A 25979-nucleotide genomic window follows, 5' to 3' on the forward strand; every position below is an offset into this window, starting at 1 on the left:
ACTGTGCTATGCACATTTTTATGCATAATCTCATTGAATCTTCACTTCCATTCCTGTTAATTGGACATCTTGATATCATAGATGAAGATCCTGAGGTTCAAAAAGGTTAAAAGCACACAGTTAATACCTACAAAGCCTGATTTGGAAACCAAGTCTCTCTGACTTAAAGCCCAAGCACCTCCCACGACATCTTGCTGCACAGTGTGCCCAGCACTACTCTGGGCCCCTAGCAGGCACTACCAGAACTTTCCTTGAACTATCCTTTCCTTCTTTTTCTCCAATCTTTATTTTCAGAACCTGATGTAGCACAGGCATCATGATATATGTTCTCTAAGTGCTCTTAAGGAGTCAATGCAGCTTTCTAAGTAAGTGTTGCATATTTTCCAGTTGAAAAAAGAGTATTGTATAATATCATTTAGTTTATATTGGACACTATTAAAAATCAATATTCCTATAGCTACATATGAATTGGTTAAACTGGGAAGTGCAATTCAGAAACAAAATATTTTTCCAGTTTCTCCTGTGTAATCCAAAGTTAATGATTCTAAATGACTAAAGGAAAAATTCATATTGTACTTTAATTAGTAATTTTCAATACTTTTTATAGCAATTTGGAGGTCCATAGTTGATATATATTTCTGGTTACCCCAATACACCACATCATGCTAATTAGACCTTCATAACTACTCCTGGATGTTCTTTTTTATTATAAATTGCCATAGAAATTAATTTACATTTGGTGACACATATATACCCTTCTCTTTCAAACTCATCTTGTGCCTTACCAAACTGCAGGGCATTAAAATCATGTTTTAAATATTGGAAAGGCAGAATGGAAAAGGAACTTTCCACAGAAAGTTCAGTTTCATTAAACACTTTTTGAATATCCAGTATTTTTAAAGTTTGTTCAGGGTCTGGTATATCAAGAGTGGAAGTAGATAGAAATTAAGCCCCCTAGCTTCCAGAATGAACGTGGTGCTTGCCAAACTTATTGAAAATCTAGTAACAAGAATCATCCAAAAGATCATCTGTCTGAGTTGAAATACAGGAGAATGACTCCAGGAGGGGGCAAAAGAGAGTTGGGGGGGAAAAAAATCTACACCAGTTTACCAGATGTTGATTTGCATAGCGGAGGAGCAATTTAATAAGAAGGTGTTAAAAGTGAAGATCTCTAAACTTCAAATCAAGAGCTGTGAGAGCTGCAGCTCTGCCAGACATGTGATGAAGCAGAGAGGAAGGAGAATTTGAGAGTTAATTAGATTAAGCCACTGATCATCTCTCTGCCACTTACTTTGAGATGAAGAACTATCACATGTGAGGTGCCCAGCACACTGCCTAATATAAAATAGGTGCTCGATAAAGGTCGGTTCTCTCTCTGGGCCTTGGTTCCACCATCTGTCAAATAATAGAGGCAGACTAGGATACCACATGATCCCTAATGTTCATTATATCTCTAAAATAGAAGCAGACCACAGATGAAACAATACACTTCATGAAGGTTATAGGGAGCACTGCAGATCTGAGAATTAGATGGGTCAGCATAATATAACCAGAAGAGTAAAAATTATTTTCAAATTCAAGTGAAGTACGTATTCAAGTTCAAAACAAAAATGTCACCATCAGAAGAAAATCTTAGTCTTCTTGGTTTTTCTTTTTCAATTAGGACTTAAATTTAAGTTCTATTATTTCTATTTTAATATATGTATCTCCTATTAGTATTATATAGATCTAGATTTGTATGGAAATGGAACCTATATGGAGGTCTTTCTGGACTATCAGATTCCTTTAGGCAAAGGGAAATCTCAAGGGGAATATAAATGACTATTTGATGTTTCTGCCTGAGAAGAGAGAAAGAGAAAAACCTTAGGGGATGAACATATGAAACTTTAGGAATGATCATTTGTGCAAGGACCAATAGTAGGCATTAGCAGGGAGAGGCAAATTAATAAAGATACAAGTTGATGAAATTGAAGAAATGTAAGAGAGAAAACCATGATTTTAACGCTTTGGCCCTACCACTTCTTTCTCTTTCCCTGTTAGGCTTTTAGCTTTTTCAGCACCATCAACCCCTTCCCTGTGTCTCAATCTCTGTTTCACAAGACTCAACGACCTTGTTGCTTTCGTTATGCAAAATATACCTCTTTCAATGTGAAAAAATGTAATTTCAGAATAGCAGGTTATGTGGGTAGATAAACTTGACTCTTCACACAGTGCATATTTTCACTGTAAGGAGTGCAGTGATCACCGCTCAGAAAATAAGAGAATTCATGTGAATTGACTATAGCAGATCAGAGAGTGATATTACTAAGAAAGAGTTATAAAAATATATTATAAGGACAGGATGGTCAAAGACTTGTTTTCCAGGGTAGAAAGGGCCACTTAGTCCAGAAAGTGTCTAAGTAACTGAGACTTGTTCTCCTATTGGACTGAGAGAGATTAGATAAGAGACAAGACACTTGTCCCTATTGGAACATGAGGCCACAAAAGTTGCCCAGAGAATAGGAACGACTGACCCACGGCCTGTTTTCTTTATGAGTTAAGAGGACAAGCCTCTCCCAGTGGGTCCAATTCTTCCCAAGCCCATATATGAGTCAACTTGGGGTTCTAATACATTCCACAGGCCAGACCAATCTGAAGAAGAAAGGAAATGCTGACAACTCTATTTTCAGACTTTTCTCTTAGGTTTTCATATGAGAGGGCTAGGGAATTTTTCTCCACGAAAAGAATAATGCCCCATGAAAATTGAAATTTCACAGGCAAGCACAAAGACAGTTGTGGTAGGAATATAGTTAAGGCAGATTTGGAGTATAGCTATGGTAATTTTTGAGTGAGATTTAGATAGGATCGTTCCCAAGAAATAAATCAGAGTAAAAAAAAAAAACTTTTTGGATCTATCAGATTAAAAATCTTAATTGGGGATGTGTTTTGTAAATGATAATCTTCCCATGGCCATGATAGAAACACTTCAAAAATATAGGAAAAAATACAAAAAGGAGGGGAAAGTTTGTTCCCTAGAGATGTGTCAGTGTGCTACTCTTGCAAGGTTTTCATGTTATTGAGTCTGTAGCCTTGTCTTTATATCCAATCTTCTACTTTATTATCCCTTTATAATGACTTTATATTCCCAGGGAATATGTACTGAAGAGAACAGCCACTGACGAAAACATCCACTGACTTTATAAGAATTTTAGTAATTGCTTTTATTTTATCTGGGATGGTTGGAAAACTCTAAATAATTATAAGTGAGCTAAAGAAACATTATTTCCCTACTCATGATGGTGTTCATTCCCTTGACCCAAAGAGGTGACATAAGTAATGAATTTTTATAAACCATCTTCAGGTTGTATGGAAATGTTTTCTAGAAATGCTGGCATTCTAACATCCTGATATAAGACTGTCTAGCAAAAATATGAAAGAGAAGCTAACCAACACAAAACCCCAATCTCCAAGGATGTTTCTTGCCTGCAACTTAGATTTTTTTCTGTCCTAATAAGGACAAAAGAAAAAAAAGGGCTAATTTAAGAACTTATGCTATTTATTTTCATCTATTTCTAGGAAGCAGGTGGTATATTTGCTTTCAGTATGCATGCCAAGAAGTGCATTCCTTAAAGATATTCCTTAAAGATGTGTGTATGTGTATAATAAACCCTCAGTTCTGAGTAGACATTTGTGGTTTCTGAATTTTCAGGGTAACTCTATCATGTTATAATTTGGATGTTTTCTGCATTTGATATCCCATGGCTTTCTCCAGCTGTTCTGTTCTCACAAAGTTGATAACTTTGACTTTCGGTATTGGGGGAGAAGAATTAAATGATTTCTATATGGGATGACCACTTCATCTCAGTAATTCAGTGACAGTTTTTGTATATTTTAACTAGAGTTCTCAATATCTGTTTGTTATCATTCACTATGGAAAAAAGTTCCTCTATTGAGGACAAGAACACATTTTGGGAGCCATATTTTTAAGAAATGCCACATTGAGATGCTTCTTTTGCTAAAATACCTAAAACCAGGATGTGTTTCTCTGGTATATGGACTATATAGTAAGATCAATAAATGGGCTAAATTCTTCTGTTGATACTTTTTATTTTAAGTGCAACTCATGGATGGGAAGTGTAACAAGAATCAAAATACCTGAGGTAAAATAAACATTTTAAAATCTTTCCAAGATTTATGAGGAAAAACAATGAACAGCAATTTGCTAGAACTAGTTTCCGGAAACTAACGTTTGAAAGGTTATATGACCTAGTCATTTATTGAGGCTTTTAATTTTACAAGAATTATGTAAGGTTAAAGTTAAGAAAAAGGAAAAATACTGAAGAAAATGACACCATTGGTGCTTCTTTAATTTTTCAGGTAACAGTCTTTCATTTTTATCATAATCTCTCTGCTATTAAAAGTATGTTTTCTTGTCTCATCTCCACAATGGGACTTCTACTTCACTGATCATGGCTTAGTTACTTTTGTTGTCCTCACAACTGTGTCTTTACCAAACGAAGTGCTCAATACAATTCTGGTAAATTGTTCAGATTTACGGAAGCATCAAAGTGCATTAACATAGTTAAGGAACAAAGAGCAGCAGGTGTGACAAATATGTGGGGTGAACGGAGTAGCAGGAAAGAAGGATGAACAAGCAGACCCAGTTAAAATTGTAAAACACTTGAAAAATACAGTAATTAAGGTTTTATTCTATACGCAGTGGGGAAAGACTTGAAAGCTTTTCTGTCATAGGCGTCACTTGATCAGATCCGTGTTTTAGAAAAAAAGTATTCTGGGTATAGGCTAGAAAAGAAATTGGGCAAATGAAGGTAGGAAGAGGGACAACCTATTAGTAGTGGAACAGGTAACTAATGATGAAGACTGATTGAGGAAGTGGCAAAGGGAAAAATGTCAGAGGTACACTAGAGGCCAGATCAACAGTATTTGGTTGCTACTAGGATGTGACACAGGAAAACGCTAATCTTTAAGATGCTTCCTGAAATGGGTTAAGTGTATACTTGCTCAGTTCAGATTTCAAGAAATCTGGAATGAGTATCTAATACCTACTTGTAAGGTACTTTATTAGCAATATTTTCTCTCTCTCTCTCCCTCTCTCTCTCTCACACACACACACAGACAAACACACACACACACACACTCCTAATTATTATGATAAAACCTGAGGCTTTTGCATTTTGTCACTTGTATGTGCTCTTACTTTTTCTTTTTCTCTTTTTTTTTCCTTAAAAAAAAAAAAAAACCTTGTGTATGCAGGGATTTTCTGCACTGGAGAAAATGAAAGTTTTTTTCCTTTTTAACATACTTTCCATTAAACTTCTTGGGTAAGGGGCTTTTTACGCTAATAGCAACCAGGGGAGAACCTTGATTGTCCATCCCTACTCCTTTATACCCCATCCCTCACCATAACCACCATCATTTTCTACATTGCTTTGCTCATAGTAGGAGTTTGAGAAATACTGAATTAATCTCATCTGAACTCATGGTAAATTCCATTATCTAGTATGTTCTATGAAAAACAGTAGTTAACAAGTGGTGCCATATTACCAATATTCAAGAATTCAAGTACAATAAAATGCACAAAAATAAAACTTTAGTAAATATGAGTCTATTCTATCCACTTCAGTGCTTAGGGTTAGTTGAAAAAGACCAGTTATCTCCCAATGGTAGTGACCAGGAATACCAACATATAAAGTTCTGGTTAAGATAACACAGATAATGAATTATACCATGAAACTGTAGGATGTTATGTGCTAAAAATTATTTTAGGATCCTTGATGATGTTAATGAAATGGATAGCCTCTACTGACAACAAGCGCTTCAAAAAATATCAGAAGATATGTTATTGCAATGCAGAAACAACTTTATTTATAGGTATTTCACTTAATACAGATTACACACACTTTATGCACTGAAAATACATCAAATCCGACCAGTGTTAGTATCTACATGTATTCCAGTTGAAAGATGCTGTATAATATTCACTCTAGTATATTCACACACAAACCTGTTTATTCTTTTTTAAAATTACAGCTACAAATAACAAAGCAAAAACAAAATGTTAAGAGTGACTGTTTGTGAATGTTCTTGTATTTTACAACCTCACGATTTTCATGCTACTTTATACAGCTTTTCTTCTATTGCAGTTCTTAGTACTAGCTCCACTCAAAAGCAGAAATGGTAGTAAATTGTACATATTAGCCAACCTAAAAACTGAGCCTATCCTTACAAATATTTCCACGATTTTTGTCAATCCACAGTCCACCCTGGGTTGTTTATAAAAATGCATGTGTGTATATACACACACAGATAAGCATGCATGCATGTCTATGATTAAGATAAATCCATATCTTAGCATTTTGTTGTAAATATAAACCCACAAAGTCCAGACTTACGAAACGGAAAATCTGACATTGTACAGAGCACTACAGAGAACTACTTATCTCTTTTTCAGTTTCAGAGGTATTAAAACTAAGTAAGGTATTAATGCAAAATAAAGAGGATTATTTTGATGGATTCTTTTGTATGTGTTGTAGTTATTCTAACTGAGCAGAAGTTGGCCATTACTGAAGGCAAATTTATCTAAGTTTTTTTTTTTTTTTTAATGTGCAAAAGAAGTAGAATCTACACTGGTATATAGACAGGAAAAAGAGTTTAATTTTTAATGTATAATTGAATGTTACTGGATCTGCGATCCTTCAGAAAAGAGGGCAACTTTACGAAGAGAAGTACTGCTGTTACATTAGAGGCAAAATAATTTGACTGAAAGCACAAAGCACATGAGCAGATATGAGAATGCACTGAATATGACAGGAGTTTTATTAAATAAAAGGTGTTGTATACGATGATATAAGGGATAAAAGGATGATTAAAGTTTGGAAGGGAGACATGAGTTTAAAAGAACAACATTATAAATGTAGATGTGTAATCTTTGAACAAATTTTTAGGTTGATGTTTATATTACTTTTTTCTGCTAAAATTTGACAAACATAAATATACACACATTTATGCAAACATATGTGTCTATACATACCCTAATCCATTTTAATCCCACAATACTAGAATTAACATAAGTATCAAAGTAAAATGAATTTTCCTCTAGACACACAATTAGGTCTCTTCATTTTAAGAGTTTGGTATCTTATCTTTCCAGTCTCACCACCTAAAACGATTTAATGGTATCTACCTCATCATTTCTAAAATTTGTGTGCATTTTGAAATAAATATGTGTATAGTTTTACAAACAACTGAAATTTATATACATAAAGGCGAATTGTAGCACCATGTAGAATTTTGTTGAATAATTCTCAGCTGCTCTAGATTCAGATAATAACTTTATACAGCATGTCAAACTCCTTTTCCTATCTAAAATGAAACAATTATAATGCCATTCTGTAGTACTTGATAAAGTCTGCATCTTTATAAAGTCAATCAATTTTGTCAAGTAGACAAAATATCCCCGTATTCAGTGAAAAATTGTATTTTGCCTCCAGATGTTTTGGCATCATGTCGACAAAGCCATGATGCCTATCTGGAAAAGAGCTCAGCACCTTCTCTTGAATAACTCTATTTGTGTGAAAAAAATGTAATTATTCAATCTGAACATCATAAATAACGTATACAATTTTCTGCCAAAAAACCACCCAATCCAGAGTTCGGAATGAGTGATCAAATAAATAAAATTAATAATGATATATAATCTCTCATAGATTTCCAAAGTCTATGCAATTCCATTTTTGTGTTTTTTTGCCATCTTGAATATGAGACTTAGTCTGTGTTTACATACCAAAAGAGCTGGTCGAATTTGTGTGTGCGTGTGTGTGTGTGTGTATGTGTGTTTGTGTGTGTGTGTTTTGATTACTTTGAGGTTGTGACACTGAACAACTATTTGAGCTGTATATCTGAATTACTGGAAATATTTTTGTGTTAAGGTGATTATGTTTATGACCAATTCTCTTTAGTTATAAAGCCTCAATGAAAAGGTGATCTGCAGTGATTTTGAAATTGAGGTTAAAACTGATATGCAGTAAGACAAGTAAATACATTTTAAAGTTTATCTTATGGATATCTGAAAATAACGTTTTTTTAATCAGTGTTACACATTCATTTATTTCTAACTACCAGCAAATAGTAAAAGTGGTATTATTTAAATGTTCTCGAGGTATCTAATGAAAGCATTATTTTATTATCTAATGGTTTTTACCAAGTATTAAGACAAAAAAATGAAAATGCTTTTAAGATACATTTCAAAAACATAACATTTTATGAAATAAATCCACTAATAATTAATAAATATAAGGCTGGAGAAAAAGGGAGACCAGTGCAAATATTTCTAGAATATTCATTGAAATACTTCATTTTCATTATTATACCAGTTTGACTAGCTGAAACCTAATGGTATGTGATTCTTTACCCCTCACAAAGAAAGACTTACTCCTAGTTGGATGGTACCTATATATGTATGGATAATTAAGCATAATTTATCACTTCAAAAGGGACAGTTAGAACAATTTAGAGTACCTAGAATATGAAAAAGGATAGAGTTGGTTATGAGACTTCTTGGAAATACTTAGATAACTTGGTTGTTCATTCTAAGGGAATTTTTGGCAGATATTTAGATGGCGTTCTTTTTAATGAAAAATCTTTTCCACCAAGACTAGAAATTTTCACTGAGGGGAGGTTAGTCTCCTGCTGGAGATATATAGTATGCTTCTGGATTATACTGTCTAACTAATCAGGTCAACTTATTACATAAGTTTGTCTAATCACACATCTATAAAAATAAACAATATGAGTAAAAAATAAGTCAATTTACCACTATGTATAAAAAATCCTGCATGTATAATTTATAATTTAAAAAGAACAGAATACTTCTGTAATTTTAAAGTGCACCACTTCCAAAAGTTAAACAGAATTACTAAGCAAATGATAAAGAAAAAGTTACTGGTATAGTTTGAAATAAAAATAGTTTTAAAATTCTTCATCTAAAATCTACTTACTATTTCCTAAATTTTTCTACAATGAATGTGTAGAGTATGTGCAATAAAAATAAAAGCCTATGACTACTCTACAATTTTAACAGTCTATTCCTAATTCTAAACACCGCATAAAACTGTGGATGTTCTGTGTATGAACACCCATAATGCATGAAAAAACAAATTGCACAATAGTTCTTTTTCAAAATACTAATTATATACAACACATACAGTTTTATATTATCACAGCACCTTCAAATAGGCTAGAAACCTAAATCTAAACAATATTTAAAATAGACAAAAAGTAAGCTTCACAAAGTCTAAGGAAAAAATGTCTATTACACAAGAGCACCTAGAGAAAACATTTACAGAATGTGGCTTAAGTTCAAATGAGATTAGTCAAGATTTACTAGGCCTGTAGCACTTGGCCTGTTGAGATAGGCATCATATCACACCGAGATAGACACACAATTACAAAATCTAATTAAACAGTGATGAGTGTGGGCGACAAATTGTAAAATGAAGCAGTGATATTTTGCATCGAAATAAAAATGATTAAATATTATACAAAATAATGGTTGATTGAAGCTAAATTCAACTTTTAAAAATTATTCTGAAGTATATGTGTTCTCATTGGTAAATGGACAGGGTAGTCAGCAGAGAAAACAGAAGATGCACACACAAAATTTTAATTAATGGGTAGAATTAAAACTGTTTTATGAATTTTTCAATTTAAATCATTGAAAATAAAAATAATTTAAGAAATGTAATGGTTTGATTATCCTACTTCTAGAAATAAACTTTTATATTTAAAGTAAAACGTGGGAATGTACTTCATTAATTTTTTTTCAATTTATGCACTGTGGATTTTAATCAAAAGGAAGTAATACTCCTTTAAGTGCTTGCAAGGGTGAAATTATACAGCAGGTTGTAGTTCATCAACGAGATAGTTCCTAGAAGTTTCTTTGATGACTAGTCTTAAGATTTGCTTTTCTTCTGTTTTTCTCTATGCACTGACTAGAATAAGAGAGATTATCAAGTGCACTACATTGAGACAATTCCAGGAGTCCACTGATGCTAACACAAGAGATGGGAAGATATTTGACACCTTGTAAGTCAAACATGTAATAATAACAATAATTAAATTAAAAGTGTCATCAAATCAACTGATAAGAAAGAACCAAGTAGGAAAATACCTATTTTTGTTCTCTCTGGTTTTTGTGGAAAACTAATTTCAGTGCCATCCATATTATTCTCAAATGGTAATATTATTTCCTCAAGCATAAGCAAAGGACAGATCAAGGTAGATAATAATTAAAACCAGAATCCATTTTCATATATAGCCCAATTTTAAATACAGTTAAATCTCAATCACCGTTGCTTTATACAGGTAAATATTTTAGCTTTAAAGGGCAGGAAATAAATCAATTTAGAAGTTCCTTTCTCACAGAAGTTGTATTCTGAGAGATGGAGTTACTTGCAGCCTTAAAAATAAAGTTTCCATTTTCACCTTCTGCAAAGATGACACCCATAAAACTACTGAGGAATTTTTTTTTTTTTTTAGAGATTCTGGATAACTGTTTCAAGACATTTTCATCTTCATATATACAAAGGAGTGATTAGAAGTTTTCCTATTAAAGTCATCAAGGAAAGGGTCACTGATGCAGAAGAAAAATGACATATTCTGTAGCTCACACAATGTGCAGGAAAGGAGAGACTAGGGTGGTCATGACACAAGCATTTAAAATGCACTTCTATAATAATCACATGTACAAATGATCATGAAGCCACCACAGTTTATTACAGTACATGTGAAGTATTGATTCATTTTTCTTGGACATCATCATTTTACTCACAAATTAAACTGAGACTATGGATCTTGGAAACTGCTACTCTTAGTACGTTTTGCTACCTGCAGGGCACTGACTCTAGGGGTATAATAAGTTGGCTCAGTTTTGACATTGCTTAAAATGATTTTAATTAAACTGAAATATTAGGAAACAATGGGGGAGAAATTATGAAGTTATTCTATATGAATAACTTTCATAAAGGTAAATTTTAATTTTAAGTATTTTTCTACAATAGTTGTTTATAAGTATGTAATACAATATTGTAACTTACATGACAGCTATATTCACAGTCATTATAATTAACTATATAATGTCTTAAAAGCCAGATAGGAAGTATGTTCAGGGAACTTGACATTATTGGAGGTATCAGAGATTCTATATTGAGTAAATGGGAATGCTAAATTTTAACAGAAACCTTTTAAAAATATTACCTGCATATTAAATATCCAAAAATTAAATAAATTTGAAGGGCTAAATAAAGCATAAACCTCTTCTAAATACCTTTACATCAAAGAACACTTCAAACAACACACTAATTTAATCTAAATACATAATAGACCAAACCCTATTCACATTTTGCAAGGTAAAATGATATACAATGAAGTATTTGAATAAGAATCCAAGAAACATACGTTATGTCATGATTGTAAGGGTCCTTTATACTCCCTTTGTGTCCCAGGAAAGCATGTTTTTAAAAAAATGCTGTTAGTACTGTTAGTTAAGTCACAAGCAGCTTAAAGAGTACAGTGTAAAATTAAGACATATCATTCCTTCCTCAATAAATTTAATGTACACCCAATTTGAGGCATTTAGTCATTTGTGAAGGAAATTAATTAGTCAACATATTGTGAAGAATGACTTAATTTAAAGGGCAAATTACTCAAAGCAATGAAATATATTCAGCAATTTAATGCCAGAGAAATAAATTACATGGCTCTATTTAGCCATGACTTTAGTATCTTATATTTTCCAAGGTAGTTTCAAAATTGAGATAAAATCTTTCAAACTATCCTATTTAAATCCTGTCTCTACTCCCATATGACTGGAATTATGTTTCATTATACCAGAAAAATCAGTACTTTTCCCCCCAAAATATCAGGGAGTATAAAGAACTTCACATTCTTCTTTTGATAGACAAAAATAGAAAAAAAACTTTTTTAGTATTTATAGAAAAAGGAAACATGATTACAACAAAAATAATTTTTTAATGATTAAAGGAGTGGAACAACATGATTACAATCAACATAAAAACACATTAAAATTATTTTATATCTAGCTTTTAAGCACTGATGAATAATTATAATTATTTTCTCCATAATGCTGTATTAGTGAATATTTTCCTCAAAATGAACTAAAGTGGTTTTTCTCTTGTTTGTTTTTGGTATTAAAGAAAATCTCTTGCCCTGGATACCTTTCAGAGGGTAGCTTGGATAGCTCAGCTTCACTTCCAAACTCCCGGAGATGATGTATAAATTCTTCAGCAATCAGACAGGGCAAGTAATTCCATGTTTCATGACTGATATATTAACCATCAGTTTGTACAACAAGACACATTACATCACATCACACTTGTTAACATTTAGAGCAAGCAAATGGAGAAACAGCATAATAAAACTCTTAATACACTGCACTGTTTCTTCCACAACTTTTAAATTTTGGTTGCAAGATTACAGCTAAAGTAAGCATGAGGTTCAGTGGGGCTTGATTTTTAAGGTTTTTTTTTTTGTTTGTTTTGCTTGCCTTTATAGTGGGAAATCCAGATTACAAGATTAATAATCTTGGCCAAATTTTGAAATCGCAAATCATTGGAATTTTTGGAAGGGGAATGGAATTATGTTGTTCCTAGAAAGTTATATCTCACTGTAGATTTCAATAGTTGATGTCCTGGAATCAGTCTAGGACAAGAAAAATAACATGTTATCAAAATCAGACGGTTGTGTTCTAGGAGTCTTAGTTGCCAAGCATGCTACATGGCTAAAATTCACATCACTAAAATACAGATGAACAAAATCAAAGTTATGGAATTTAGCAGCAGTGAATACCAATCCTATTCCAAGCTAACTCTGACTCTGCTTACCATTTTGAATCCAGGTATAATACTTACAGCATTGGCTACATACATGAATTATAACTCTCCAAACCTTCAACCATTCTTTTTACCTCATTTCTGAAACTGCAAGACTATTTCAGCTCCAATCATAGGAATTTGTTAGGAAAAAGAATTTTTTGAAATGAAGTATGTCAAATACATGGTTAAGACAGTTACTTGTACATAGAAGGCCCTTTTAAAATAATAAGTTCACTTTTATTCATCTATTTTTCAAGTGCGTAGTCTTCACAATTATTTCAAGGGGAGAGCTGCGTTAAGCAAGACTTCATTTTGGCACTGTATCTCTTTTATATGACCATTATCAAAATTGATTCTAAAAAGATTATACTTATTGTTTTTCTAAAGTCACACCAACCAAATGCTATCTCCTTGCCCTGAGAGACATTAATAGAAAGTAGACTGTAAGATAATCTTTTAAATTTCATGTTTTTAATTTCTGCTACAATATATACAAAAATGCCTTCCAGAATACTTATAAAAATTTGTATCAAAGAGGAGCATCAGATTCCCCAGGTATAAATGGTTTTATGCAATAGATACATTTCTATCTAGTGAACGTTCCATATTTTTTCAAAATGCGAGTCAGAAAGACATCTATAGAAAATATTTGATTCCCTTTTAAAACATGAAATTTTGGATAAGTTCCCTTATATCTTACAGCCTACCTGAACCATTTCATTTCTTCACTTTCATATTTCCATTCAGTGAGTAATGGACTCAATGTAAATATCACCCTAAACCCTCCTTTAGAAAATATATTTCTCACTTTGTTTAAAATCAGTTGACTATAATTCTGCCTTCTGTTAACAGTAATATTTTATTCCACCATCAGAATCTCCTTAAGGAACAAAGAATTTTTATTTTATTGGCTGAAACTTTCCGCCATTTTGTCTGATGTTCCTTTAAAAGTTAGAAGACACCTACTGTATTTGAATTTGTATAAATACAGGAGTTCTTTTTCAGTGCTCACTTATCTTGTTAGCATTCTGCAACATCAGTGAATATAAGATGCCTCTCCTGGCATTAATCAGAAGTTGAAGCATATATAAAAAGGGTGAAGAACATTGTAAATGTAGCACAAAATATATGGATTTGAATTATTTTTAGTATCACATTAGTCTGCCTAAGTTCATCAATTCATGTGAATTAATCTGAAACATCTGTGAACCAATGACATAAAATGTACAATTTACCTATTTTTCAAGATGTGAAAAAACAGAATAAGTCATCTGAGAACTCAATGATTCTAAGATAGTCCTTTCAGCTAATAAAAAACCCAACAATGACTGAGAAATTATCAGCATTTACTCTTCTTATTTTGCCTGTCTTGTGAAGTTACTCATCCTGTGCTTGGAAAAAGATTTCTTAGCTAAATAAAATAACATAAACTGCCCTAATGAAAAAGTTATTAATTTTATTGACTTTTAGGGATTATAAAATATTAAAAAATGAAAGAGATATTTGGAAAACACTTCAATTTTCTCCTTCACCTATGCCTTGCTTACTGTATGTAAAACATCTCAATGCCTTCAAAAACATTTGAAATCGGCATTTGTTCTTTTAACTAACTTCAATTATTAAAAATGATGATCTGCAAAACTAATTCAAAAATCTCACCCTTTGTCTATATTTTTAAGTGAGTCACCAATTCATCTCGGGGAAAGTGCTATTAGTATACACAACACACCTGCAGTGCGACTCATAAAGGCTACTTTTCTGTTGAGAAATGTTTCCAAAAAACAGAATAGTAGCAATAAGAATTAGAAAATGAGTGTGGTCCTTTTAATGGTTAAATAAAACCAAAAACACACCATGATGAGATGTTAGGCATCTATTATGTTTGCCAGTCATCGAAGATCCACCTAGGTCGGAAAAAATGGGGCTCATTCGAACTACAGAAATAACCAATGCCCTGTAAACTCATTCAGACAATAACATAAACTCTCCAAAAGACAGTCGGGTTCTATTCCACCATTTGCAATAGCATAATTATGAACCAATTGTAACAAGAGTGAACCCACAACTGATTTAGTATCTTACCTTCACTGTGTGATTAAAAGAGAAAGATTAATGTTATTATATAATTTATGCAAATCCTTGCGTGACCTCGTTTCTTAAAACCATTTCCTCAATTATGGTAAATTATGTTCATTGTTATTTCGAATCCTGATAGACTTCTTAAATATCTCGAACTTTGGTGAGAGGAAACCTTTTCTGACTTTCACATTACTGCCATTTTATTTAGCCTGAATAGGTTTTCAAAAGCCTTTATTCACTGAGACTGAGATGAAGACCTTCTTAAGAGTAATAAAGTCAACATGTGGCATGACTTCAAGAGAAAAAAATGTAGATAAATTCCATCAGTTGGCTTTATTAAGGAAATAATCATACTTAAATCATTTAATTTAGTTATGAATTTCTAGATACATATTCTTCATTTCTCCATGGAATACAGATAAAAAGGACTGTATAAACTCTTGTTATCGTAAATTTTTAAATTTATGTATACATACATTTTTAAATGTATGTAATTTTTTATTTTTATTTTTTTATTTTAATGTTTTCACTACAATTTTAAAAAAATTTGTATACAGATTTCTTGGGTCTTAATGTGCTCATATTTCCCTTCAGGCCCAGTAGGGAAAGCAAACATCTCATTTCCAAGAGTCATTATCATTTTTTTAAAAATTTTTTTGGGGGTAGGTAAATAGGTTTATTTATTTATTTGCTTATTTTAGATTGAGGTACTGGGGATTGAACCCAGGACCTCACGCATGCTAGGCACATACTCTACCACAGAGCTATACTTCCCTTCTCCAAGAGCCATTATCTTTTAAGATTGTCTCCTGAAGGGCTCTCAATACCTTGCATGAACATGCAAATGCCTAAATGGATATCTAAACTAGAGATCTCCTATCTCTTTCATTCTCTGGCTTGAAGATGAGAGTGAGTAGCGTGACTTCATTTTCCTAATCCCATTCTTGCTGCATTGTATCAAGACAGATTTTGCGGACCAGAATAATGGTGAGTTCTTCACCTGAAAATGGCACTCTTCTTTTCATTGTTGGGGCTTGGGAGCATGGTGGGTAGGGAGGATATCTTGATGCTATCTGATTGTCTTGGGCAGACACAGATTTTCCCAAGTGGAACTGGGATTCTCAACACCATTAAGTACTAAAACCTGCTTATCAGATTCCAAAAGGCTTTACTGTGATGTATCTAGTCCCGACTGTTCTGATCCTTATGCACACAATAGTATTGAGGACAGTGCCATGACCCTTTATTTTGGAGTTTTTCCAGTATATTCTCTAGCAAGAAGTATCATACTGCCATCTACAGATAACACTGCCCCTTTTGTAACCATCATTCTGCACCCAATTTTCTTACAGTCGGGAGTCATTTTGCTCTGATTTTTCACCAAATTTAAAACGAATCCATACATCTCTTTGGATACTTCTGCAGAATATGATCGTTTTTCTCCCTTGCTGGGTCAGTAGATTCGGTAAGACCTACTTCAACTGAAAATAATTTTAAAAAATAGAAGAAAATAAAGTTAGAAAAGTTAGTTAGAAACTTGGATTACCTACCGGTCTGGTGTGGACAGACACAGGGGTCTTGAAAGTTGTCACTGGATAGCTGCACTCAGAAACGCTGTAGGGATCAGAGCTGCTGGAGGAACACTTGGAGATGGAATCACAGGCCACGAAGGTGTTATCAAGAGGCAGTTCCTGGATGATGTGGTGCTTCGAATTCAGGGGCGTTTCTGGCTGGATCTGGAAGGCAGGCTGTGGGGAGGCAGATTTGTAGTGCCGGGCCAGATCAGGGCTGTCAGGCTTGAAAGTAGTAGGTGTAGTGCCCCAGTTGTACTTGCCCATGGTTTGCTCTTCCAGCTCAATGGGAAGGTCTAGTGTGACGCTGTTTCCATCATTGTCAGCATCATCTGCCTTGGATTCTTCAATAGTGACAAAGTTAAGCAGCAAGTTCTTAGGGGCAGGCTTCTTCTTCTTCTTCTTCTTTTTCTTCATCATTATCATCTGTCTGTTTTCTGGGTTTGGAGTAACCCATTCTGAATTCTGCTTGTTTTTCTGAGCATTCTTAAGGTGTGGTGATTGGCGGCATCTTACTACAGCAGTGATGAAAATCACAAGGACGACAGTTATGGTGCCAGCAACAATGGCAACCACGATCTTGACATAGTCACTGGATGGTGAGGATGCATCAGCTGGCTCAATATTTTGGGTCACTGGTGTTTCAATGTTTCTGCGCACCAATTCATAAATCAGTGTAGCATTGGTCACTGACTCATTCACAAATAGATTGACATTTATGACATTGAAGAGAGAATCAGGTTGTCCTAAGTCCTTAGCTTTGACTACCAGTCTGTGTAAACCAAAGTCCGCAACAACACATTTCTCCTTCAGTGTAATGTTGCCTGTTGTTTGGTCAATCATAAACAGACCTTTTGTGTTTCCTCCTACAATGCTGTAACGGAGCTCTGCGTTCATACCAGTGTCGTTGTCAACAGCAACTACCGTGAAGACCACTGTGCCTGGATTAGTGGATGGTAGAACCAACTCAAAGGAGTAGTTGGAAGAAGGGACAACAAAAACTGGTTTGTTGTCATTGACATCAACCACATTTATGGTGACCTTGGCAGTGGAAGAACGTGATACCCTACCACCGTCCTCAGCCTTTACATAGAAAGTGTAAGATTCTTGTTTTTCTCTATCGAATGAAATATTCGGTCGGATGACACCAGTCTGTGGGTCGATGGTGAAGTCATCATTTGCATCTAAAATAGAGAGAGTGACTGCCGAATTTTCTCCATAATCAGGATCAGTTACAGTGATTAGTCCTACTGTGCCATGTCTTGGAAGGTTTTCTGGGACATAGAAGTTGTACTCATTGTGAGTGAAAATTGGACTGTTGTCATTCTGATCAAGAACCGTCACTAAGACGGTGGCATTGGTTATTAGAGGTGGCATCCCGTTATCTTTGGCCAGAACTGTGAATGAATATTTTTCCTGTTTTTCTCTATCCAGTTTCTTCACTGCAGTCAGAATGCCTGTACGACGATCCAGGTTGAATTCAGGTGGAGCATCAATGCCTAGCAGGTAATTTACCTCAGCATTACGCCCACTATCTGCATCCGTTGCACTTATTTTTGTCAACTGGGTGCCAGGAGAGTTATTCTCAGGAACAGAAAGACTTATGAAAGGCTGAGTGAAAACTGGAGCATTGTCGTTTTCATCTTTCACTTTGATAAGGAGCATGGATGATTGATTCAAAGGAGGTTTGCCAGCATCCGCGGCCAGTAATTTAATGGCGTATTCTCTTGTGGACTCGTAGTCAAGATACGCAGCAGTCTCTAGGAGGAACTGATTACTGAACACTGGCCTTAATCTGAAAGGGACTTCATGATCTGTGAAGCATGACACCCTACCATTATGGTCAGCATCTTTATCTGTCACAGTTATGAGAGCAATTTTGGTATTGAGTGGAGCATTTTCTGAAAGAACCACAGTGCCATTGATTGGATTGATGATGTATCTTATGTCAATTGATGGGACATTATCATTGATATCTGTCACATTTACTAGCACCATTGCTCTTGCTGGCATCAATCCACCATCACTTGCCAAAACCAGTAACCTGTGGTTGGGTGATTCCTCCCTATCCAGTGGTTCTTTGATTGTGATAAGTCCGGTAGTGGAGTTGAGGTGAAATAGCCTCTTGGCGATGTTGGAGACTAGATTGCTGAAATAGAAGTGAATCTTGGCATTTTCACCTATGTCGGCATCTGTGGCATGGAGCTGTGTCACTGAGGTACCTACGGGAGCATTTTCTGGTATACTGACTTCGATCTCGTTTTCCTTGAAGACCGGCCGGTTGTCATTTGTATCAGCAACACTTACTTGCAGAATAGCCGTACTGGATCTTTGAGGGAAGCCACCATCTTCCACCTTTACTTTCATTACATATGTATCTTTCTCTTCCCTATCTAACTCCTTTTGAACTATCAGTTGTGGCATCTTCTCTCCTTCTGGTGTTTCAATGACATCGAGCCCAAAAATACTTTGACCCTGCAAAACACAAAATGAAACATTTTACCTCATGTTAGTATTTAATCAGACCAGTTTTCAACTTCTTGAAGCCACATGACATAGGGTCATCTCAGAAATAAGTCTTAACTTTGTCAATAACTAATATAACTAATATTGTGACCACAAACAAGTTGTTGAACAACTCTAGACATTTGTGAAATTCGAGCTGTGCTAGAAGATGTTTGGAGGGCTTCTCAGATCATAGTGTTTTATGGTGATAAATGTAACTCATTTATGTGAACTATTAAAGATTTCAAAGGAAGAAGCACATAGAATTTTAAAAAGAACTGTCAGTAAGTTTCACATGGTGAACAAAGCTATTACTGAATTCACCACTGTTACTCCAAATGAATTAAAATATTTTTCTGTAGATTTCAGTCATCTAGGTCACCTTCTCACCACCAGTAGTAACAATCAAGTATAAAATATTATCCAAGACAAAAGCACATATATCACATCTAATAAATACAGCTAAAACCTTTGGCAGAGAGAGAAAATATGCGCTCTGAGAAGAATAATACCTTGTGTGAAATACACAGAATTTCCTTTTTCCCCTATAGAAACAGCTGTTAATAATCAAATTTTCTTGGAGATTAACAGCACAATGTTATTTAACTTTTAATTTTTTTCATGAGCAGGCACAATGGACTGAAACTCACATGCCAAAATATCAAATTAGAAAATACAGCTTGGAATAGTACCGGTATTTTCTTCATGACCATAAAGTCAGGCTATGAGAATGTTTAAAATCAGTCTCCTCTGGTTCTGGCTTCCCTCAAAACCCTCAAGGAAGTGGTTCAATTAATGTAAAATTATAAAATACTTAATGTGCTTGGGTGCTCTTAAGTGCCGCTGTTTGTCAGCACATAGAGGGTCTCATACTCTTTTTTAAAAAATTCAACACCTTTATTGTGGCATGGCTCCTGTACAGTAAACTATACATATTTCAGATGTACAATTTGATGACTTTTGATGGATATATACACCAATGATACCACCACCACAATCAAGATAGCAACAGATCCATCACTTCCCAAGAGATGCAAATTTCAAATTCCCAATTTATCGCTTCCCACCCCCTTTACCCTTGGTAACCATGAGTTTGTTCTCTATGTCTGTGAGTCTGTTTCTGTTTTGTAGATATGTTCATTTGTGTCTTTTTTTTTAGATTTCACATATAAGCAATATCGCATGGTATTGTTCTTTCTCTTTCTGGCTTACTTCACTTAGAATGACAATCTCCAGGTCTATCAATGTTGCTGCAAGTGGCATTATTTTATTCTTTTTTTAATGGCTGAGGGTCTCATACTCTTAAGTCTTTAAAACAAATACCTTAATTTTGATAAGGTCCCATTTATCAAATGAAAATAAAAACTTGCAAAAGTCCCTTTTCTGAACTGCAATAAAATGAGCCCTACACAGATAAACAGTGATCTTGCTAACTGATTGAGGGATATTGTTGACTGGCTCTCAGGGACACTCCTAGTCAGTGTCAGTTGTAGCACTTTGACAGAAACGAATGACATAAAAAATTACTGGAGGCTCTGAAGAAAAGATCAGGATATCTTAAGATTCTAGTACGTCGGTGATTATGAACCCTTACATATACATACACACATGCACACACACAGATAACCACACACTAAAATTTTTAATTCTTCAACATATATATATATATATTTCTCTTTTTTTAATTGAAGTATAGTCAGTTATAATGCGTCAATTTCTGGTGTACAGCATGTTTCAGTCATAGATACACATACATATATTCCTTTTCATATTCTTTCTCATTATAGGTTACTACAAGATATTGAATATAGTTCCCTGTGTTATACAGAAGAAATTTGTTGTTCATTTATTTTATATATAGTAGTGCATATCTGCAAATAACAGAAGTTGCTGACATGTGGTGAGGATCAGATATTGAGCTCTCATCTATGTGCTCTGTCATGAAAGGACAGAGTAACATCTAAGGGGTTTTTCCATAGTTTTGTCATATCAGTGTCTAAAACAAGATCCTACAACTTAGAAGCTAATAAATGGTATCAGGACTTCAGGAACCACTAAAATATCTGGTGACATTATATGGTCATAGTATCTTTTTTTAATTTACCAAAGTGTTACAGTTTACGTGTAATCTTGTATGATACTCAAGTACAGCTACCTTTCCTCATAAATTGCTTGAAGATATTTCTGCAAATTTTTGGATTCTTTTGTGGTTAGATTCACTTATACTTTTATTCAAATCCAGATGCATAATATATCTTGATGGGGGAGTTAAATGTTTATTATGAAATTTCCAGTGGCATTTCAGAAATACTAATTAAAATCGTCAGTTTGTGTCAATGTAATTTTTAAACATTTTCATATGAAGTAACCAATGTGCATCAATCTTGTTTTTAATTCGCAAAACTAAAATGAGCATTCTATTAATATTTTATTCAATAAACCAATAAAAAATCTGCCTTTTCTTTGCCAAGGGAAATATTTTTCATGTCATATCTATTTACAAGTGTGAAAATTAGCAAAATGAAATCTATTCTTCAACTCTGTATTTTAAGAAAAAACAGCATTTTACAACAATAATATTAAATACATAAATACAGTACTTACTATTATAATTTGATCTAAGTAAACTTAGTGATTAATGCTAATTTTATCTTGTAATGATTTTTCAAAAGGCTTTGAGGAAGGTTCAGATCTAGAACGCCTCATTTATGGATAGAAAACATAGTTTTTAAATTGCACTTCACAAAAATCTATGGCACTTAATACAATTTTGTTAATTCTTGGCACGCCAATATTCAGTGGCTAATACGGTTACAGCATTCTTCTAGGCACTGGGAATATGTTGGTGAGTAAACATATTTTACTAATGTAATGGAAATTAAACTTTAGCTAAGATGAGAGAAAGTCAATAACAATCTAAGTATCTACTGTTGTTGATACTAATAGATTTATGTTAATTGAGAATAATTACATTTTAATAAGCACTATAAAGATGGATTATAAAATATTACCAGAAGTTATACATGTGGGAACTAACATATATAGTATAGTATAAAAAGAACAAGTAAATATCTTAAGTTTTTGAGTTTCAGAGTCAATTATCAAATTTATGACTATAATACATCTGAGGAAAATAATATGCTGGCTTTAATTTTACAGTTTTATGTCTATGTATTTTGCGTTTGTATATTTAAAATGTAGTCCTATGTGTTTGCTAGAATTTTGAATTGACCTTTGCTTTCCCAAGTAAATGAAAGCAAATTTACACTGATTGAAAAATCCAAGAACAGTATGTTTACTGTCTTTTAATTATTTTATGTGAAGTGACAGTAATGTTAAAAGATTTTTCAAATTTTCAAGTGATAATGCGACATACACACCAAGAAAGGATAATGTCCATATTGTTCTTCTGCCTTCTATGACTGCTCTGTCCAATCTGATAGTGATTAGTCACGAGTATTTCATTTATATTTTAATTAATTAAAATTAGATAAAATCTAAAAATTGGTACCTCAGTCTCACTAGCCACATATAAGTTCTCATAGCTACATGTGGGTAGTGGCCACCACATTGAAGAGCGCAGGTATAGAACTTGCTCATTATTACATAAAGTTCTATTGGAGTACTGTTCTAAGATGTCATATTTTTCTTTAATAAAAATCTACGTTCAGTCAGGTGATTGTGTGCCTACCACCCACTCAATTATTTAGATCTCTACAAATGACTTGCTGCATTACATATTTAAATTGCTTATTGCCCAAGAAATTTGAAGAAGAGCTGCCCACACCTAAGTCATAAATACTTTTGAACAAAGTTTTGGCCAGATATCTAAGTTTGGTGCCAAAGTGTGGTACCAACATGACCTTACTATCATTATTGATGACTATTCCAAGGCTGTTCCTCTAGCTTTTCTCCTTCAGGAATAAAGAATGACTAACACATGGATCCAACATTAGTTCTACCCCGTGTCAGTTACCGCAACTGACACTCAAAGCCACATGAGCAATAAAAAACCTGAAGCCATTTGCCATAGGTTAGACCATGACATGAGAACAATGGGAAAGGTGAAAAGGGGAAATAAAGATGTATGGCTCCCTAACTCAGCACCTCACTAACTTTAGCATAGATATGTCCTATATACAAAAAAAAAAGTTAGAAGTTGGGGATAACTGATGTGTAGTATCCTGAATTCTACGTCTTCTTAAAACTTCCCCTTGTTTACAAGGACAAACAACCAGAGAAAATCCTTGACTGTTTCTCCCAAATGGTCATCCTCTGGTGAGAGCCCTAGCCATCACTCATATGTGTGTATCTCTTGGTAATTTACTTGAGCTTGGATTACATTAATGAATGTGAGTGTAGGATAAAATGGCACCAAGCTTCATTTACATGTACAATCTCTAAGGACATAGCACCCAGCATATACGAACTCACGAAATAAGCATTTGTTAGATGAATGAATGCATGAATTAAAAGGCTAATTTCTATTTTAAAAGACAAAAAGAGAATGGGCAGAGTTTTGTTGTTCTTTTCTTTTAATTCTCAGTCTGTGTGGGCATAGGCATACACTGTAATGGTTGACTTAGTTTTTTTTTTTTCTTTTACTTCAAGTAAATTGTCCAGAAAACAATTTCAGAATTATTTTTTAAAACAACTACTGTTTTCTGTTGGGGATATAATAAACTACCATGTCAATCTCTGGTAAAAATTTATAACCTAGTTGTAAACCTTTATTTTCAAAAGAAATAATGACAAGTACTTAGTGTGGTAAGTGTACTACTTATACAACACAAAACGCTACATCTGTCAACACACATATGTACAAATAGACAAAAAAAAAAAAAAACCCAGAGAAGAAAACAACATATTATATGAAATGGATGCAACACATTATATGTTGATTTTTGGTTCTAATATCTTAAACTAGTTTGATCTCAAATACACAAAACTGCCTATTCCAGTTCAGGTTAAGAAAAAATTATGGACTTTCTAATAACCTCATGTAATTCAAAACACTTAATCTCATTTGTGATATTTCATCCTAAATTCAAAAATAATCTTTGAATTTGCAAATCCAGGGCAATAATCACAAAATAAGCAAGATGTTATTAAGCTCATCTGAGACGTGAATTCTTTTTAGGGATTTGTAAAATCAAGGAAGAGAAAGTTGGTATTGGCTATGAAATTCCCAAGAGAAGTATTTTTCTTTTGAAAAAAAATGAATACGGAATATTCCTTGCCAAATTAAAAGCTATTTTTTGCCTATTGTTCTGGGAAAGAATTAACTGAACCATTGTACTAAACTTTAACACTTTTGACATATGCATGTGCAAGACACCACTTCATTGCCTATTGGAAGGTAATAAATAACACAGCACTCCCAGAGCTATAAATCTAGTACAGTTGCCCAGAAAATGCATACAGTGCCAGTAAGTACTAAAAATAGTTCCAAAGAGATTGGATTCTAAAACTGATTAAATAAAAGCTGTTTACTCTGTAGATCAAGGAATGCTGAGGGAAAGACTAAAAACTTATTTCTGAGCTTTACCACTGCTTGAATTACCAAGAACCAGTCAGATTTTTGAAATTTTTTTTTCATTTTTTTCTTACTGATACATCTTTGGGCCAGAGAAATGCAAGGACATAGTTTCAAATGGATAAAATTACAGAGATATGGCTGTGTTAGAAAATAGTAGGGAAATAAATTTAATGTTCTCAATACAAATATAATGGGTACTCCAATAAATTAATTTAATTCCTTTGAAAAGTTTATTGGTTTGCTTATAGGCTGCCTACAATTATTGGAGAAAATAGTAACTGTTTCTGAAATATTCAAAATGGTGATGTCATTTAGATTCTATGCACTATTTCCAGAACACTGCTTTCAGCATTCATTTGTAGCAATGTCAAAGGAAATACAATAAAAAAAATGGATTATATGCATAATGACCTGATCTGTTAGTCACATATTTGACAATAACCTTGAAGTCATCAAGTCCCTACTTACTTTAAAGTTATATTATGAGAAGGAGAGTCATGTATTTAAGAAAGTACCAACTCTCTTTGGAAGAAATGAACTTACATTAAAATACTAATAGCAGTGGTGTTAATTTTGGCAAAGCCATGCACAAGGTTTAAGATATCCCATGTTTATTTTTCCTCTTTGGTATTTAGCAAAGACTATTTAGTAGAAGAACAATGATATTTGTAGCATATGAGTCTCCTTTTTTTAATGTTAGTTCCCCAAAAAAGTCCTTCCTTCCACTGACTTTTTTTTTTTCCTGATGAAATAATCAGATTTCAACACTAGGAATGGTGTATTTGTTTTACCTCTCTGTCAAAAGAGTAGGTACTCAGGAAGGTCATTGGAAATGATGGCGTCTTGATAGTAAGTTCTGTCTTAAAGGATACTCCTCCTTTGCTTCCATATTTTTGACGCTATATGATAAATATTATCTATTTTTTGTGGCCATGTGTCATTGTCACTATTCTGTGTCCTCTAACTGGGAGAATAATCAAACTACTTGATTATATTCTTTGGGATAAGGATTCAGCTTGAAACATCTTAAGATGTTCACTTAAACTCATGTTATGACCTGGAACAAAGGTTATTTAATTGAAGATGTCAGGGTGGTTCTATCCATGAGAACAGATGGATGTTGAAACAAATCCATTCATCAGGTTTCCATTTTTTCAGTCTATTCTTCACTTAGTTTGGAAGAGCCAGATTTTGACTTTCAGAAAAAAGGGGAAAATCTAAAACCAATGACTAGGTAGGAGATATATAAATGAAACTAAAGACATAATCTGATTCATTATAGTAACATCCTAGGAGGAAACCAATCATTTTTACCAGTATGTATAATTCAGCATTCTCTTTCTTACTTGTTCCATTTTCTGCTGTCTCTCTTTCTGCTTTCTGCAGTTTCTAACA

The 25979-nt window shown here is 33.7% G+C and overlaps 1 protein-coding gene across 6 annotated transcripts in view; it reads right to left on the reverse strand.

Moving 5' to 3' along the window:
• Positions 1-25979, reverse strand: part of PCDH11X (protocadherin 11 X-linked) — a 590766-nt gene that overhangs the window by 500519 nt on the left and 64268 nt on the right. For 5 of the 6 annotated variants that reach the window (XM_031445559.2, XM_064482994.1, XM_031445558.2 and 2 more), the window contains exon 3: positions 16520-19015. In XM_031445559.2, the coding sequence (XP_031301419.1) occupies positions 16520-19015 (2496 nt within the window). Of the gene's footprint in view, positions 1-12133; positions 12718-16519; positions 19016-25979 lie in introns of those variants that run through there. The other variant, XM_031445561.1, reaches the window with a different exon arrangement.

This window comes from Camelus dromedarius, chromosome X (assembly GCF_036321535.1).
Source record: "Camelus dromedarius isolate mCamDro1 chromosome X, mCamDro1.pat, whole genome shotgun sequence".
Taxonomy (NCBI): Eukaryota; Metazoa; Chordata; class Mammalia; order Artiodactyla; family Camelidae; genus Camelus; species Camelus dromedarius.